The 18,140-nt window shown below is 39.3% G+C and overlaps 2 protein-coding genes across 2 annotated transcripts in view; one reads left to right on the plus strand and one right to left on the minus strand.

The window, feature by feature from the left end:
- The window catches only part of LOC125776632 (uncharacterized), a 220,059-nt gene that overhangs the window by 142,752 nt on the left and 59,167 nt on the right, over positions 1–18,140 (plus strand). The window lies entirely within an intron of this gene.
- On the minus strand, positions 6,081–7,695 carry LOC125776762 (uncharacterized). The gene is made up of 3 exons (XM_049450329.1): positions 6,793–7,695; positions 6,574–6,738; positions 6,081–6,504 (listed from the first exon to the last, which is right to left on the minus strand). Exons 1-3 carry the CDS (start codon positions 6,934–6,936, stop codon positions 6,475–6,477), a joined length of 339 nt encoding a protein of 112 aa, XP_049306286.1. The 5' UTR covers positions 6,937–7,695; the 3' UTR covers positions 6,081–6,474.

Consider the following 18,140-nt stretch of genomic DNA (forward strand, 5'->3'; position numbering starts at 1 on the left):
TGGGGGGGGGGGGGGGTGGGGGGGCGAACTCTGAATACAAATACAACTTAATACTACTTTTGTAACAATATGTAATATTATGTACATATGTAATTTGAAGTAGTGAAGCGTAATCAAAAAGACACTCAATTTTAAATTTTTTGATGATACGTTATTTTTCATTTCAGGTGACGATATGTAGATGATAATCAGTATAACATTACAAAATAAAATAATATAATTGTTTGAAGGATTTAGAAATCTCAGATTCGTTCGTTGTTCATACCATGCAAAAGATATCGAAACAAAAAAAAAGGAACCTTTAAACTAATTAATAAATAACATAAAAATGAAACTGATCACATTGGTATTGATGAAAATTATTTTGGTTTAAAACGTATAATACAAGTAATTTATATTTCCAATTTGAAATTTTATAAATCTCAAATGAGTATTACTAAACTAATATGCGATAATGAATTCAAAAGTGTAAACATAAAAGGTTATTTAAAAGCAAAAAAAAAAATATCTTAATTTAGAGCATTGATGATAGAACAATAAACCCTAAGTACTAAAGAAAAAATTAGCAAAGCAATTGAACATAGTAATAATTTATACCATTATGAAAGTTTATTTTCTTTGTTTATTCTCTCTTGCTCTTCTAATGCGGATCATTCACAATGCGTATCCAGCTGTCAAAATTACAGCCCTACCGCGCGATTCTGTAACGTGAGACAGTCTCAAGTCTCTAAATTTGAGATTTTAAGTTAGAGACAATTTTTGAGACTTGAGACGATTTTGCTATTCTGTAAGTGACAGTCACAAAATCTATTACATTTCATCATTCAGAGATGTTTTTACGCTTGAATGGAAATAAATATGTCGATAACAAATACTAAATTTTCTATAACATCGTCCAAAAACATAGTTATCAATAAAAATGAAAATATATGTTGACTTTGTTTCATAATATTTACGAAATTTATGTAAAATTTATTTATTTTTTAACTTTTTCGTGTTTGAGTTGCTTACAAAATATAAAAATACGACAATCGATTAATATCTATGATGATCTCTATTCAGTATATTCAAAATGGCAGACAAGAGCTCTTTTTAGTTTTGTGGCCGGCTAACTACCAGGTCTCAATATTTTGAGACTAACGCTAGAGACGGTTTAGTGAATAGTAACTAGTCTCAAATTGAGACTTTGCCTCAAAATGTCTCAAATAGAGACTAGAGACTGGTTACAGAATCCCGCTACTATTCCCATCACCTCATAAAAGTCACAAACCTCACTACAGTGATGTTTCTCACTATAGTGAGGGTTGTCTTATGCTGGCGAAAATTCAAAAGCTCAAACGCTCACTATTATCACAAAAATCTGTGACGTGTAAAGCAGCCATGATAATACAAAACATCTGTGTTTGTTTTGTTTTAAATAAATATTTGAAATTTTTTAAAAAATTGAGAATTGAGTGTTATAATTAGCATGGAGGAACTATTATTTGTATATGCGGCAATTGTTGAGGAGGAATCGGGGGGTAGGAGGGAAATGTTGAAGGGCTTGCGAGACAAAAGCGATCTTTTTACTATGCAAGACACAACATTTATTAATACATTTCGATTCCCAAAATCGCTATGTAAATTACTTATAAGTGAATTGGTGCCGCATGATGTGCAGAAGTCGAATATATCTTTTGATCTGCATTTCTTGGCGTGTTTGTATTTTTACGGGCATGGCTCTTACCAAAAATGCGTTGGTAATAGTTATATGCTCTCTATGAGCCAGTCCTCTGTGTCTAGAGCTCTGCACTTTATTTCGAAATTAATTGTGGATGTTAAGGGCAGTGAAATTTATTTCCCTTCAAGTGCGCAGGATGTTTCAGATACAAAGAAGGGGTAAGATAAATAAATAAAAGTAAATTTAAAAAAATAAATAAATTTTTTCTTAAAGTTTTTACACGAAATTTGGGATCAAGGGCACAATCGCCGCAATCGATTGTACCCATATTGGGATTGTTTCACCCTCAAGCACAGACGCCACTACTCCTCTCTCACTTTTTATGAACCGGAAAGGATTTTACAGTCTTAATGTAGAAGCAGTACGTAATGTTCTATATTATACAAACTATTTACCAATCTTTCTATTAATACATATGTATATATTTGGAGGATGGAGTCATGTGTAGAAGTTCACGCAAGTGAGGAAAGTTCTCTGATTGCCATTCACTTGGGAGTGACCATAAACGATTCTTTTACATGTGACTCAAGCAGCTCACGACTTCCGGTCTTTGACCAAGTATCCTCTGGGTAGCCTAAGAACATCCGTTTGAAGGCGAGCTAACGTGAGAAGGCGAAACATCCCCTACTTAGGGTTGTGCGCTGGGTTTGGGACTCGCCACGTAAAAAAAACACCCCCAATGAAAAAGCAAACACAGCCTCGGATGAGAGACCCCCTTTTTGATGACGACCATGGCAAACGAAATAAGGACTACGAATTGAGGGCATGTACCTGGGATGTCCGGTCCCTTAACTGGGAAGGTGCCACTGCCCAGCTGGTTGATGTCCTCGTGAAAACAAAGGCTGACATCACCGCCGTCCAAGAAATGCGATGGACGGGACAAGGACAGAGACGAGTAGGTCCTTGTGACATTTACTACAGTGGCCATATAAAGGAGCGCAGGTTTGGTGTGGGATTCGTGGTGGGAGAGAGACTCCGTCGCCGAGTACTATCATTCACTGCGGTGAATGAACGTCTAGCCACAAACCGCATCAAAGCGAGGTTCTTCAACATATCGCTGATTTGCGCCCACGCCCCGACGGAAGAGAAGGACGATGTGACCAAAGATGCCTTTTATGAGTGCTTGGAGCGTGAGATGCCCCCGTCACGATGTAAAAATCGTGCTTGGCGACTTCAACGCTAGGGTGGACAAAGAAGGTATCTTTGGTACTACGGTCGGTAAATTCAGCCTCCACGACGAAACTTCCCCAAATGGGTTGAGGCTGATCGACTTCGCCGGGGCCCGAAATATGGTTATCTGTAGTACTAGATTCCAGCATAAGAAGATACATCAAGCTACCTGGCTGTCTCCGGATCGAAAAACTACCAACCAGATCGATCATGTTGTGATAGACGGAAGACACGTCTACAGTGTTTTAGATGTGCGTGCGCTCCGAGGTCCTAACATCGACTCGGACCACTATATTGTTGCAGCCAAAATTCGCACCCGCCTCTGTGCAGCAAAAAACGCACGCCAACAAACACAAGGAAGGTTTGACGTCGAGAAGCTGCAATCACAACATACAGCCGAACGATTCTCTACTCGGCTTGCACTCCTGCTCTCTGAGAGCACTCGTCAACAACTCGGTATAAGGGAACTGTGGGACGGCATTTCAAACTCTTTACGTACAGCTGCAACCGAAACCATTGGTTTTCGGAAAGTGCAAAAGAACAGCTGGTACGACGAGGAGTGCCGTGTCGCAGCGGAGAGAAAACAGGCTGCCTACCTCGCAACGTTACGATCGACCACAACACGTGCGGGATGGGATAGATACCGAGAGTTGAAGAGGGAAGCGAGACGCATTTGCAGACAGAAGAAGAAAGAGGTCGAAATGCGTGAGTACGAACAGCTGGATAAGCTGGCCGACAGGGGTAATGCTCGAAAATTCTACGAAAAGATGCGGCGGCTTACAGAAGGTTTCAAGACCGGAGCATACTCCTGTAGAACCCCCCAAGGTGATCTAGTTACCGATGCCCAGAGCATACTTAAATTATGGAGGGAACACTTCTCCAACCTGCTGAATGGCAGTGATAGCACAACACCGGGAGAAGGCGAACCCGATTCCCCAATCGATGACGATGGAGCAGACGTTCCATTGCCCGATCATGAAGAAGTTCGAATAGCAATTGCCCGCCTGAAAAACAACAAAGCGGCAGGGGCCGATGGATTACCGGCCGAGCTATTCAAACACGGCGGCGAAGAGCTGATAAGGAGCATGCATCAACTTCTTTGTAAAATATGGTCGGACGAAAGCATGCCCAACGATTGGAATTTAAGTGTGCTATGCCCAATCCATAAAAAAGGAGACCCCACAATCTGCGCCAACTACCGTGGGATAAGCCTCCTCAATATCGCATATAAGGTTCTGTCGAGCGTATTGTGTGAAAGATTAAAGCCCACCGTCAACAAACTGATTGGACCTTATCAGTGTGGCTTCAGACCTGGTAAATCAACAACCGACCAGATATTCACCATGCGCCTAATTTTGGAAAAGACCCGTGAAAGGAGAATCGACACTCACCACCTATTTGTCGATTTCAAAGCTGCTTTCGACAGCACGAAAAGGAGCTGCCTTTATGCCGCGATGTCTGAATTTGGTATCCCCGCAAAACTAATACGGCTGTGTAAACTGACGTTGAGCAACACGAAAAGCTCCGTCAGGATCGGGAAGGACCTCTCCGAGCCGTTCGATACCAAACGAGGTTTCAGACAAGGTGATTCTCTATCGTGCGACTTTTTCAACCTGCTTCTGGTGAAAATAGTTCGGGCTGCAGAACTCAACAGAGAAGGTACCATCTTCTATAAGAGTGTACAACTGCTGGCGTATGCCGATGATATTGATATCATCGACCTCAACACCCGCGCCGTTAGTTCTGCTTTCTCCAGACTGGACAAGGAAGCAAAAGAAATGGGTCTGGCAGTGAACGAGGGCGAGACGAAATATCTCCTGTCATCAAACAAACAGTCGTCGCACTCGCGACTTGGCACTCACGTCACTGTTGACAGTCATAACTTTGAAGTTGTAGATAATTTCGTCTATGTTGAAACCAGCGTAAACACCACCAACAATGCCAGCCTAGAAATCCAACGCAGGATAACTCTTGCCAACAGGTGCTACTTCGGACTAAGTAGGCAATTGAGAAGCAAAGTCCTCTCTCAACAAACAAAAACCAAACTCTATAAGTCACTCATAATTCCCGTCCTGCTATATGGTGCAGAGGCCTGGACGATGTCAACAACAGATGAGTCGACGTTGCGAGTTTTCGAGAGAAAAGTTCTGCGAAAGATTTATGGTCCTTTGCGCGTTGGCCACGGCGAATATCGCATTCGATGGAACGATGAGCTGTACGAGATATACGACGACATTGACATAGTTCAGCGAATTAAAAGACAGCGGCTACGCTGGCTAGGTCATGTTGTCCGGATGGACGAAAACACTCCAGCTCTGAAAGTATTCGACGCAGTACCCGCCGCGGGAAGCAGAGGAAGAGGAAGACCTCCACTCCGTTGGAAGGACCAAGTGGAGAAGGACCTGGCCTCGCTTGGAATATCCAATTGGCGCCACGTAGCGAAAAGAAGAAACGACTGGCGCGCTGTTGTTGACTCGGCTATAATCGCATAAGCGGTGTCTACGCCAATTAAGAAGAAGAAGATATATTTGCATTTTTGGCAGGTTTGTGATCATCGACTTCTGTTCACCGCTGTCAACGCGAGATATCCCGGGTCTTGCCATGATTCAGGTATTTGGACCACATCCCCAACACGTATGCACCTCACAAATACCTATAACACGCAAAGTGATTCGTGGTTGTTGGGTGACCAAGGATATCCATTGGAGCCATGGCTGTTAACGCCAGTCGCTGAACCTTCAAATGCAAGGGAAGTGCGTTACAATAAGTTGCACGCCAAAGCCATTGAGAGAGCCTTTGGTGTTTTGAAGTAACGATTCCGGTGCCTCTCAAAACACCACATTCTTCATTACAGCCCTGAAAAAGCGTCTTTGATTATTTACGCTTGTACAATTCTTCACAACATTTTACTGAAGCATGGTGTGGCTGCAGACCTTGGCTTCGAAGAAGTTTTAGAAGAATAACAAGACACCGAAATTGTTTTCGAAAACCCCAATTTTAGGGAGGGTGCTAGAGTAAGTGAACGTTACATCATGTCTTTATAATATACATATATATGTATGTATATATTTCCAGTGGCATTATGTACTATAAATATATATGTATGTATATATAAATATATATACATATATGTAAGTTACTTACTGTCTCTGTACATTTTACTTCCTCTAAGAATGAATAAAAAGACATTTACATATGTTTAAATAATTCATTTATTTTATTTCATTTTTTTTATTTTTTTACATTTTTATTATTACTTATCTAATTTTTCAGACAATTTAGCCATAACCTCTGACAGAGAGGTTAGTGCTTGTGTCATTTGGCGATGGCATAGGAGAAGATAAGATGTGAGGAGATAAGGAAGAAGATGGAGGTGATGGTGAGGAAGAAAAATGAGGTGATGGCGAGGAAGGAAAATTTATAGATAGAGCAGGAAAAGCTGGAGCAGGCGATGTGACTGCTGGTGAGGGTGCTGGAACAGGCGATGCGACTGTTGGTGAGGGTGCTGGAGCAGGCAATGCGACTGTTGGTGTTGGCGCTGGAGCAGGCGATGTGACTGTTGGTGTTGGCGAGGAAGCTGGAGCTTAAGCTGTATTTAAATACAACGGCAAAACCTGGAAGTATAAGACGGACCAAATATTGCCTCATTTAATAATAAAACAAATATTAAATTAAAATATTACCTGGTGACCCAAAGCGGCAACACCCGGCAATCCATCCACCGTTGAAATTGCTTGCTCCTTGAATTCAGTCATTCCATTTATCGGAGGGCCTCCACCAGTCGCTTGCGCATGTGCCTTCAGTTTGCGCGCTCGCGATCGCAACTGATGTTTCCAATGCATCAATGACTATGGAAACATATTTTAATAATGTGAAACATACACAAGCATTTATGAACTTACCTCCCTCCACTTGGCTGCCGACCGAGTTGGACCTCTTAAGGCATTTGAATTATCTGCTAACTCCGACCAAAGTATTTGCTGCCCTTGAGGGTTGGTCGGAGTTAGCTTCCCCCGTTGCAACTCAGGATGCTGCTTGCAAAACATTATGTAATGTTGCAGCTGCTCCTGAGTTGTCCTTTTCGTTTTTGTACGCCTAGGAATATATGAAATTATTGTATATATATATATTTATCCATTTGTGTGTTCATTTTTGTTTGCTTATTTTTATTACAGCTGTTTGACAGCAAAAAGCTTTTTACCTCAGGTGGTGACTTTTTTAAGCTTTTTTCTTAAGAGGTTTAAGCAAGAATAGCCTCACAAAATATGCCTCACAAGAAATCTCTCAAAGTTTTTGTTTAATGTATTTTTTCTTGAGCAAGAACTTGAGAGATGGATGCCTCCCTTTATTTAGGAAGTCGTGGGTTTTACGTTACGTAAATATCGTAACAAAATGTCAGAGAACGTTTATAATAGAGAAGGTTCACGTTTCAAATATCGTAACTTTTCGAAGGGGTACTCGGCAGAGATGAGAGAGTCTCACCACAGACAAATTATAAGCGTCTTTCACCACTTTTAACAGCGATTAAGGAGTTTTTAGAGTCTATGAGGAATAACATGCTAATGTAAATAAAAGAGAACCAATGCAGGGCAATATATATATGTACATGTGTATTTATATGCAGGTGATTTTTGGTTGGCGGAAAAGTGCCTGTTGCTACATATGACTTTTTCTAAAGCTAACATATATACAGTGGCAAGCAAAAGTGAGTGCATGTTTGAAAATTCTATGTTTCATTATCTGTAACTTCCTCAATATTAAATCAAATTCAACCAAATTTCCAGCATTAATTATTTATTATGTACTTAAAAAAATGACATTTGTAAAAAAGTTAAACTAAAACAAAAAAATTGACTTACGGTCAAAATCATAAAATATGTACTCAGTTTTGCACATGGTGAAATCTTCGAATAAATTGAGCATATACTCTGAACAATTGTGTAATAATTTATTTATTTATTGGGAAATATCAACCACTCAGCGCAGAAGACATGCCATAAATCCTGAAAATGCTTTTGGTTTTAAACATAATATTTGGTATTTATTTATTTTAGGTGCGTATGGTTAGAAAATATATTCTGCGGCTTTATCCCACTTATTATTATAATAAAAAAGTGTATGCGTTGTTCGCTTAAATAATTTTATTTGCGGTTATTTACAATCTGCCTTTTCTATAGTTTTGGCGATGGTTGCAATAATTTTTTTTCCTTGATTGACTTATTAAGGACCGCAACTCCATGCCTGGCTCAGGTTTGGTCTGAATGGGTGCGCCTTTGAAAACAGTCCAATTTTGGGCAACTTTTTCGAGCATTTCGGCCGGAATAGCCCGAATTTCTTCGGAAATGTTGTCTTCCAAAGCTGGAATAGTTGCTGGCTTATTTCTGTAGACTTTAGACTTGACGTAGCCCCACAAAAAATAGTCTAAAGGCGTTAAATCGCATGATCTTGGTGGCCAACTTACGGGTCCATTTCTTGAGATGAATTGTTGTCCGAAGTTTTCCCTCAAAATGGCCATAGAATCGCGAGCTGTGTGGCATGTAGCGCCATCTTGTTGAAACCACATGTCAACCAAGTTCAGTTCTTCCATTTTTGGCAACAAAAAGTTTGTTAGCATCGAACGATAGCGATCGCCATTCACCGTAACGTTGCGTCCAACAGCATCTTTGAAAAAATACGGTCCAATGATTCCACCAGCGTATAAACCACACCAAACAGTGCATTTTTCGGGATGCATGGGCAGTTCTTGAACGGCTTCTGGTTGCTCTTCACCCCAAATGCGGCAATTTTGCTTATTTACGTAGCCATTCAACCAGAAATGAGCCTCATCGCTGAACAAAATTTATCGATAAACACATTTCGAACCGAACACTGATTTTGGTAATAAAATTCAATGATTTGCAAGCGTTGCTCGTTAGTAAGTCTATTCATGATGAAATGTCAAAGCATACTGAGCATCTTTCTCTTTGACACCATGTCTGAAATCCCACGTGATCTGTCAAATACTAATGCATGAAAATCCTAACCTCAAAAAAATCACCCGTTACCTTGGGGTTAGAACTTTTATATGTGAGGGATCTTGCGTACAGTATAGAATTCTTCATAATTGTTTAATGCTTTGTATAGCTGATTTCCCTAACTCACCCATATGAGGAGCGCTTGCATAGATGCGATAAGAGCGACCTTTGCTTTTTGTAAGTCTAGGTGCGTCACTTTATCGCATTGGGAGTACAGTGATCCCTTAACTTCCTTTTGAGATTTTATTTATGTATTTTTGAAAATGAATGAAAATGTCGATCTTTCGACTTTTTGATACAATTGTGTATTTTATGTTTTAGTGCGTATGCACTAATTTGGCGTTTAGTAGCGCGCCACATAACTTGAGATTTTTTAAGCAGGATTTTTGTATCATTATTGACGAAAGCCATCCTGCGGGGCCGAAAGATTTATGTGCTTTTAATATATCGACTGTGAGAGGTAACTCTGACTTTGTTTTTTATACCAATTTGTGGAGTATTGGAATATTGTGGCTCTAGTGGTAGTCGTACGACGTACCGGCCATTATTTGATCGAGTAGTTGTGGGTTTAGAGAAGTGCTCACAATACCGATCATTTATAGTTTTGTTTGTTAATGGAAGTTTCTTTAACTTTTGCGATTTATTTAATTGTGAATTAAGGTTTTTGTTCTCAACTTGAGTTGGTATGGTGGTAACTAGTTCGGTAACTAGTCCACTTAGAATCCAACCGAATATAGTGTTTTGCGCTAGAAGGGTGGTTGATATGTTTTCAACACCTTTAAGTAATATTTGCGGTATAAGGTCGCTGCCTAATATAATATCTATTTGAGATGGTTTAGTGCAGTCGGGATCTGCTAGTTTTAAGTGTGAGACCTTCTGCCAATGTCTGCTATCTATGTGATAGCTTGGAAGCATATTTGTTAATTGCGGTAGGACTATAGCTTCTGCTTTAATTCGCTTATCCGCTTGGGGGGAAGTTAGGGTGATGGGATAGATTAGGGATGGAAAAGTCGACTCTGACTTTAGTCGAAAATCGATCTTTTATTAGAAATAATTGACTTTTTAGGATCGATTCAAGCCTGTCTTGAATCGATTAAAATCGACTTTTACTCGATGACTTTGACAGTTAACGAATTAAGATAATCACTATAAGATTACTTTTAAAAGCACAATATAAAGTACCAATCGAAGTGTTTCCTTATAAATAGCCTCTTTCTGATTGGTCTATAACAATATAATGTTTATATTGCCGCCGGTAATTGATGTAATTAACTTTTTAATATACGGTACATAGTATTTGTTTAATCCAAACAAATACTCCTCTGCATTACTCCCACAAGTTACAAAAAGTAATAGAGGCGTAATGTAGAGGAGTATCAACAGCCAACTTCACGCAACAGGCGAAAAAGGAGAAACGAAGAAAACGAACGATGACAATGATGATTTATGGTCTTCGGATCGGAAACAAAATCCTAATCCGTTCACTGTGTGGGAAAGTATGAAATATGAATATCCGTATATATGGAATGTAGCTAAAAAGTACTTGCCAATAGTTGCAACGTCTGTACCCTGTGAGCGATTATTTTCACATGCAGGACTTATCGCAAATCAGTTGAGGAGTCGCTTATCACCTCAGCACATTAATGAGCTAACATTTTTAAGATCAATCGGCGAAGAAATGTGGTTTTCGTAGTTATTTATTTTTAAATTTTTTGTTTTTTAATTTAAAAAAGCAATTTTATTATCCAATACCAAAATGTATGCAATGAAATCATAAAATACTTTTTATAATATGTTAAAAACTAAAAAAATATTTAATAAAATATTGATATATCTAACGAATTTCGTGTACGAGGTGCTTAATTTATAAAAAGTCAACTTAAGTCACAAAAGTCGACTATCGGGGTTGATTAATTGACTTCCAGAATCGAAAAACTAGAAGTCAATTCCAAAGTCAAAAATCGATTCCGCTCGCGCTCTTTCCATCCCTAGGATAGATTTTATCTGAGTTTTGGATTACTCTTCCGCCTATTCCCGTAATTTCAAAATTTGATTGTTTGGTTGACAATTTTAGTTTATTTTGTGCCTTTGACGCTATTAATGATCGTTGTGATCCTTGGTCTATTAAGGCTCTGAGTTTGAACAGTTCTCCTCGGTGTTCGATGGAGACGACTGCTGTGGGTAGTAGTACCCTGTTTTTATTTCCGCTGTGTAGCGTTTGTGTTTTTAATGCCTTTGAGCAGCATGGTGCTTGGCAATTTTCGGGATTTGCTTTTTCAACTAAGCCCGTGGTTCTTTTTGCGCTCTTTTGAGGTGAACTAGGAAATGTGCTGTAGTGAAGCATCGAATGGTGTCTTTTGTGACAATGTAAGCAATTGAATTTGCTTCTGCAATTTGTATATGTATGCGCATGTGACAGACAATTTGTGCAAATTCTCTTTGACCTGACAAAATTATTTCGTTCGTTTACTTTTAAGTTTTTAAACCTCTCGCAAGATGTAAGTTTATGCCCTCTTTTACATAGTTCGCACGATGTATGTTTTTTCTGTTCGGATGTGAACGATTGTGTTTTGTTAGAAATTCTGTTTGATTTGGTTTTGCTTCTAGCTTGGGGTCTATTTAAGCTTCTATTTTGGTCGTGTTTCGTCTTAGTTTGGATTATTTTTTCTTCTAACCTTTCCGCAATTTCATATTGGGTGGTGAGAAAATCTTTCATTTGTTGCCACGTTAGGCACTTTTTTCGTGATGTGAGCGATTGCTCCCATAAAAGTAACGACTTTTCTGGTAATGCGGCGGTGCAAATGTTTACCAGAATAGGATCCCAGCTGTCTGTGGGGATATTAAGTGTCGATAGAACCGACAAACAATTAGAAACAGTGGATTCTAGTTTGATGAATTCTACACTTGTTTCTTTTTTAATTTTTGGCAAGTTCATCAGTGTCGTTACTTGTTTATCGACCAGTATTCTTTCATTTTCATATCTTGCTTTTAGAGCTTCCCAAGCTAAATTGAAATTGTCGTCATTAAGAGCGAACTGTTTTACTATTATACCTGCTTGACCTTTTGTTTTGTATCGGAGGTGATACAATTTTTGCGCTTGTGATAATTGAGGATGGTTTATGTACACGGCCGTGAACATGTCCCGGAAGGACGGCCATTCTTCATAACCTCCGTAAAAGGTTTCTGTGTCACATGCGGGCAACTCGAGTTGGATGCCTGAACTTGCCTTCTGACTGTATTCTTGTGGCAGCTCTACTCTACTGTGGGGAGTAGGTGCGATTGCTTTAATGAGCTTTAATTGATCGGAGATCATAGCTTTCGTTTCTTCATATTGGTCCAAGCAGTTTTCATAAATATCGTAAGCCGATGATTTAAAATTATGTGTATCTGAATCGTTAGAATCTAGAATGGCGTCATGAGCCACTTGGAGCCGAGTCCAAAAGTTTTCAAGATTTTGAATTTTGATTTCTAATAACGATTCCAGTAAAGAAGAAGAAGAATAACGATTCAGAGTTTTCATGAATCGGCAAAGAGGCAAATCTAGTGCAGTATCTTATTAAACTGTCACTTTGTGAAATTAATTTAGCAACCTGATTTGAGCGTGTAGCTCCTGCAGGTGTATTTTGATTTTTATTATTACTCATTATTTTTACTGTATAGTAAAATATTTGTCAAAATGAGTTAAATTTGTCTTAGTGTAAATCGAATTCTCTTTTCAATAAATTTCGTATAAAAAGGATTCTTTATTTTTTATTATTACCGCTTCTTATTTACTTGCTAAACGATATTGTTTATTTATATTTTAGTTTGATGTTTGAAAATATCCGCACTTTAAATTTATTAACACTTTTTACGACCTTATGTTAGTATTTAGGTACACCCTAATACTTGGGCTTGTATGTATGTATGTATGTGCTTATGTTTTGTGCGATTGAGAGCTCGCTGAGGAGATCAATGCGCTATTTACATAAGTATGCAGGAATTGTGTTTATAATTATGTTTTTGTTCTTAAGCAATTGAGAGCTCGTTAGAGAGATCAATGCGTTAGATAGGTTTGGACGAATAGAGAGTGCGAAAACGGAATTGAAAAAAAGATGTGCACTTTTATATGTAAATATGTATGTTTTGCTCTATATGTAGGTACATATAATAAATTATATATTATTAGCTAAATATGCTTGTATGTATGTTTGTATTTTTTGCAACTCTTGCGTTGTTTTGTTTTTGTGTTATAATATTCATTTAGTTTGTTTTTGCATACTTAATTTATGCAATCCTGCTTACTGCGTTATTAAGCAGATGTGGATTGCCGGAAAATATTGTATGTAAATACTTGAACTTTGGCTTATTTCTGTTTTTTTAAACTGTTGAGTTTGGAAGCACAAAGTTAAGCATATAAGGCTATCAATTTTATGTACCTATATATTTGGAGACGTATTTATATTTATTTTAAATCGGTATTTTGATTTTTTCTGGAAAGTTTTGATATATTAACCAAACGGATTTTTTATTACAGGTTTTATATATTATTACACATATAAAACTGTAACTTTAGGCATACATACAAACGTGCATTATATGCAACAATAACAAATGGAAACGATACAACTCACTTTATCTTCCCGCAAGGGTTTTTTTGTGGGGATAATATGGGAAAATGTGTGTGCGAGTTTTGTACGTTTTTTTTTTTTTTTTTTGTGTCGGAGGGGGAATCTTCCAGAAGATACTGCCTTAGACGGGCAGCATGTACGATTCATATTGCCCGCTAAAGATACACCTCTTTCGGGATCACGCCCAGTTAGTATTATCTAACTTTACTGGACTTGCGTAGCAGTACGCCTACGTACTAAACCCTTAACTCCGGCTGTGTTAGCTTGTATTTGGCCCTGCGGGACCGCCGTTAGGTATTACTTCGCAGGACCAAGCTGGGCAAGAATGCCTCTTTAAAAACTCCTTTCGTAGTTATTCAGCTGCTCTCAGGCTTCTTCGCTGTCGTTCTCTTATCCTGAGTTCATGGATCGCTATTGCGGCCCACTCTTTCATTTTTGCCCATACCACCTTCGATTGCAGCATGTGGCTTATAATGTTGTCAGGCGTCATCCTTTGATTTGTTATTCCTTCGATGGTAGTTCTCTCCATTACGTATCTCGAGCAGAAGAAAAAGATATGCTCAGCGTTTTCGTTGGCACTGCTGCAGAAGGAACATTTTGTGTCATCGTCGTGGCCGAATCTGTACAGGTATTCCCTGAAACAGCCATGGTCTGTCAAGAATTGCGTGAGATAAAAGTCTGTCTCCCCATGCTGTCTCTCAATCTAAGCTGATACGTTTTTAATGAGCCTGTGCGTCCATCTTCCTTTTTCTGCCGCGTTCCATTGTCTTTGTCACTCTTCGAGGCTAACCTGTCTCTCCTTTTTTCGCTCTTCAGCTGTTAAACGCCTATTCATTTCTTTAGACTTTAGGTATGCTCTACATAGCTCTGAGGCCATTAGGTCCGGAGGCATAAGACCAGATATGATACCGGCCGCTTCATGTGAGACCGTTCTGAATGCACAGGCCACTCTGATGGCGCATAGCCTGGTCACTGCTTTTACCTTATTGGCATTTGTTTTTTGGCGCAGTGCTTTTTCCCATATAGGGGCCGCATACATTAGTGTTGACTGACTCACTTTAGCTAGTAGGGCTCTCCTACTTTGACTAGGGCCGCCAGTGTTAGCCATAATTCTTGACAGGGCCGCTGTAACAGTAGCTGCCTTGCTACAGGTCTTTTCAACATGTGCTTTGAAATTCAATCTCGCGTCAATCATAACGCCAAGGTATCTCAGAGAGTTTTGCGTTGTAACGTTGTATCCATCGATATTTAAGGTGACCGTTTCTAATTTTTTCCTGCTTGTGATAAGCACCGCTTCTGTCTTTTCTCCAGCCAGCTGCAACTTAGTTTCCGTGAGCCAGTCCTTAATTTTAGCTGTGGTCGCATTACAGGAGTTTTGTATTTGAGAGAGCTCTTTCGCAACTATCGTCACAGCAATGTCGTCCGCATAGCCAATTATTTGAGTCTCTTTTGGCAGCGGTAGGCGTAGCACCCCGTCGTATAGCACATTCCAGAGTAACGGACCCAATACGGAGCCCTGCGGTACTCCACCTGTCACCACGTACCTTTTTGGGCCGGCATCGGTGTCGTACAGTAACAGTCTATCCGACAGATAGCTACTGATTATCCTTAGTAGATATCCCGGAGTGTTCTTTGCCTCTGAAGCCCTAATTATATGTGGCCAGGATGCAGAATTAAAAGCATTTTTGACGTCAAGTGTGACAACTGCACAATACTTTTTATCGCCATGCATCCACCTGGTTCCCTCTATGGCCTTGGCCGCGATGTCCGTCAATTTCCCGACTGCGTCCATAGTGGATCGATGTCTTCGGAAACCAAATTGGTTTTCAGACAAGCCAGGCAGCTCTCCTTCTAGGTGACGTTCCAGACGTTTACAGATTAACTTCTCCAATATTTTGGCCATCGTGTCGATCATACAAAGTGGTCTATACGCACTCGGCTCGCCCGCCGGTTTGTTTGGTTTCTGAAGGAGAACCAGGCGCTGCTTCTTCCATACTCTTGGGAAAACGCCTTCGTTTAGACACCTAGAAAAAATTTCCGCGAAGGCCTTCTTGTTGCGTTTAACCGCAATCTTAAGCGCCTTATTTGGGATGCCATCAAGTCCTGGCGCCTTTGTATTACCGAATCTTTCTGCCACTTGTACTATCTCCTCCTCGTCGATTGTCAAAGTTTCGACCGTTGATGGTATTCTTCTGCTCGTATGCTGCTCTTGCGATGGGAAGAGCGTTTTCACCACTTTCTCTAGCAGTGTAGCACAGGTTGGTGCTTGGTTTTTACCCCCCTTGACCTTTGCCATTACTATTTTATAGGCATCTCCCCATGGATTTTCATCTACCTTCTCGCATAGTTCTTTAAAGCTTGAGGTCTTACTTCTTTTAATAGCCTTTTTAAACTCATTTCGTTTTCTTTTAAAATATTCTCGCAGCCTCGTTTGTTCTGGCGTACCCAAGCTTCTTTGGGAGAGGCGTCTCGCTCTATGACATTCGCTTCTTAGTGCGCTAATCTCCTCGTTCCACCAGTATGCGGACCTTTGGGGTGCGTTTTGCCTTTTTCTACACATAGCCGCGTCGCAGGCTTTACTTACGTGACTTACCAGCATTTCAGCTTGTCGGTTTAAGTCGGTTGAGCTACCCATTTTTTCATCCAGCATGAGGTCGAAGATGCTCTCATCTAGGGTTTCCACCTTCCATCCTTTTGTTTTGTGTATGTGTATTTGTTGTAATGTGCGCGCCCGTTTGTTTCTTTTTTGTTTGTTTTATTGCTGTTTTAGCTTTTCGCACCCGATCTGTGTTTAAGCTTATTGGTTAAATTTCGTTTTCGCGCACGTTTAATTATTTAGTTGAGTGTTTAGGTAACGCGCGTTAGTTTGTTGCCGTTGTCCCCGTTGAAATTGCTTTTTGTTCGTTTTGTTGTCGTTGTCACTGCATTTTTTAGATTTTTGGCGGTTCACTGCACTTTTTCCTGCTTTTATTTTTGTTTTTTGTTTGTTGGAATTATTTTGTTTATTTTGTTCTCCCGTGTAATTTGTTTTTGTTTTTTATTTTGTTTTCTTTTTGATTGTGACACTGCACTTTTTTGTCTATATGTTGTATATGTATGTACATATATAAATATGTGGATATGTTTTTTTTTTTTTTCGTTCTAGTTGGGTCACTGCACTGTTTTTTTTATTTTATTTTTCACTGCACACTGTATACAAGTATATTTAACCTCCGCACCTCGACCGCCACCAATTTCATTTATTATTGTTATTATATTAGTTGCTATTGCTTTTAATTTGCCGGTTATAGGTGCCTTTCGTTAAGGCTCGAAGGACCATGAACAATTGTGTAATAATTTATTTATTTATTGGGAAATACCAACCACTCAATTCAAATTATTCCACTTACACTCACATTCACGCGAGTGCTTAAAAAGAAAAACCAGTGTATTTATAAAACGCACAATATATGTATTTATAATAATTATTATGATAGATGTATATTATAAAATTCTCTTGATAACGACAGTTTAATGCTTTGCAATGTTATATGTCGGAGCGGGGGGAACGATGTCAATCAGATCCAAAGGTAGTCTTGATGCGGTGGTATGGATCGAATTGTGTTTAAAGTTGTCGACGCGGCGCAGTGTAGAAGCGAATGTGTTGTTCGAACTATGTATGACGAATTGAGTCGAGCGAATGTGTCTGCTTTCCCGTTGCCCATCCTTTTTGTGAGTTGGGTTGCGTACGAGTGTGGTGTGTTACATTGGTGTTGTGTTGTAATGTCATCAGCTGTGGTGAATTAATCTGTCTTATTAGAGTGTGCCAGTTTTTCCGAGTAGAGAGGGTGGATACTTAACTCATTTAAACATACTCAATAATTCTCCATAAGTAGTCTAATTAACCGTTACCTTTTGACATATTGAGTGCTAGTAAGTAAATTTAACAGTTCTGCTTATCAGTTTAGTGGGCTTTGTTTATTTGTGAAGACAAATTTATTAAAAATGCGCAAAATTTCAGAATCAATTGAAGATAGTGTAGTGGTAATGCTAAAAAATAATTTATCTTCACGCACTATTGCAAAAAACTTACAAATAAGTCAAAAAACTGTAATGGCTGTAAAAAAAAAAGAAGATTAGTTGTTGTTGAATCCAATTTCGGTGGCCGCCCAAAACTGCTTACAGATTCGGATGCTCGTGCAATGGCACAAAATTTAAAAAAAGATAAGCGGGTAACACCCAAAAAAGCGGCTGAAATGCTGGACAAGAACGTTAGTGCCTCTACTGCTCAGAGAGCACTACACAGAATTGGTTTTATATCCGCAATAAAAAAAAGAAACCAGCACTGTCTGATAAAAATATAAAAGCGCGTTTGGCATTCTGCAGAAAGTATCAGGATTGGACAGAGGATGACTGGAAAAGGGTTATCTGGTCTGATGAAAGTAAAATTAATAGATTTCAGTCCGACGGCAAACAATATTATTGGCGCAGACCACATGAACGCATTCAAAAACACCACGTCAAGCAAACCGTGATGGAAGCTTAATGATATGGGGGTGTTTCACGTGGTGGCATATGGAACCACTCGTAAAAATTGAAGGCACCATGAAGAAGGAAGACTATTTTCAAATATTACAAACAAATTTG

This window comes from Bactrocera dorsalis, chromosome 2 (genome assembly GCF_023373825.1).
Source record: "Bactrocera dorsalis isolate Fly_Bdor chromosome 2, ASM2337382v1, whole genome shotgun sequence".
Taxonomy (NCBI): Eukaryota; Metazoa; Arthropoda; class Insecta; order Diptera; family Tephritidae; genus Bactrocera; species Bactrocera dorsalis.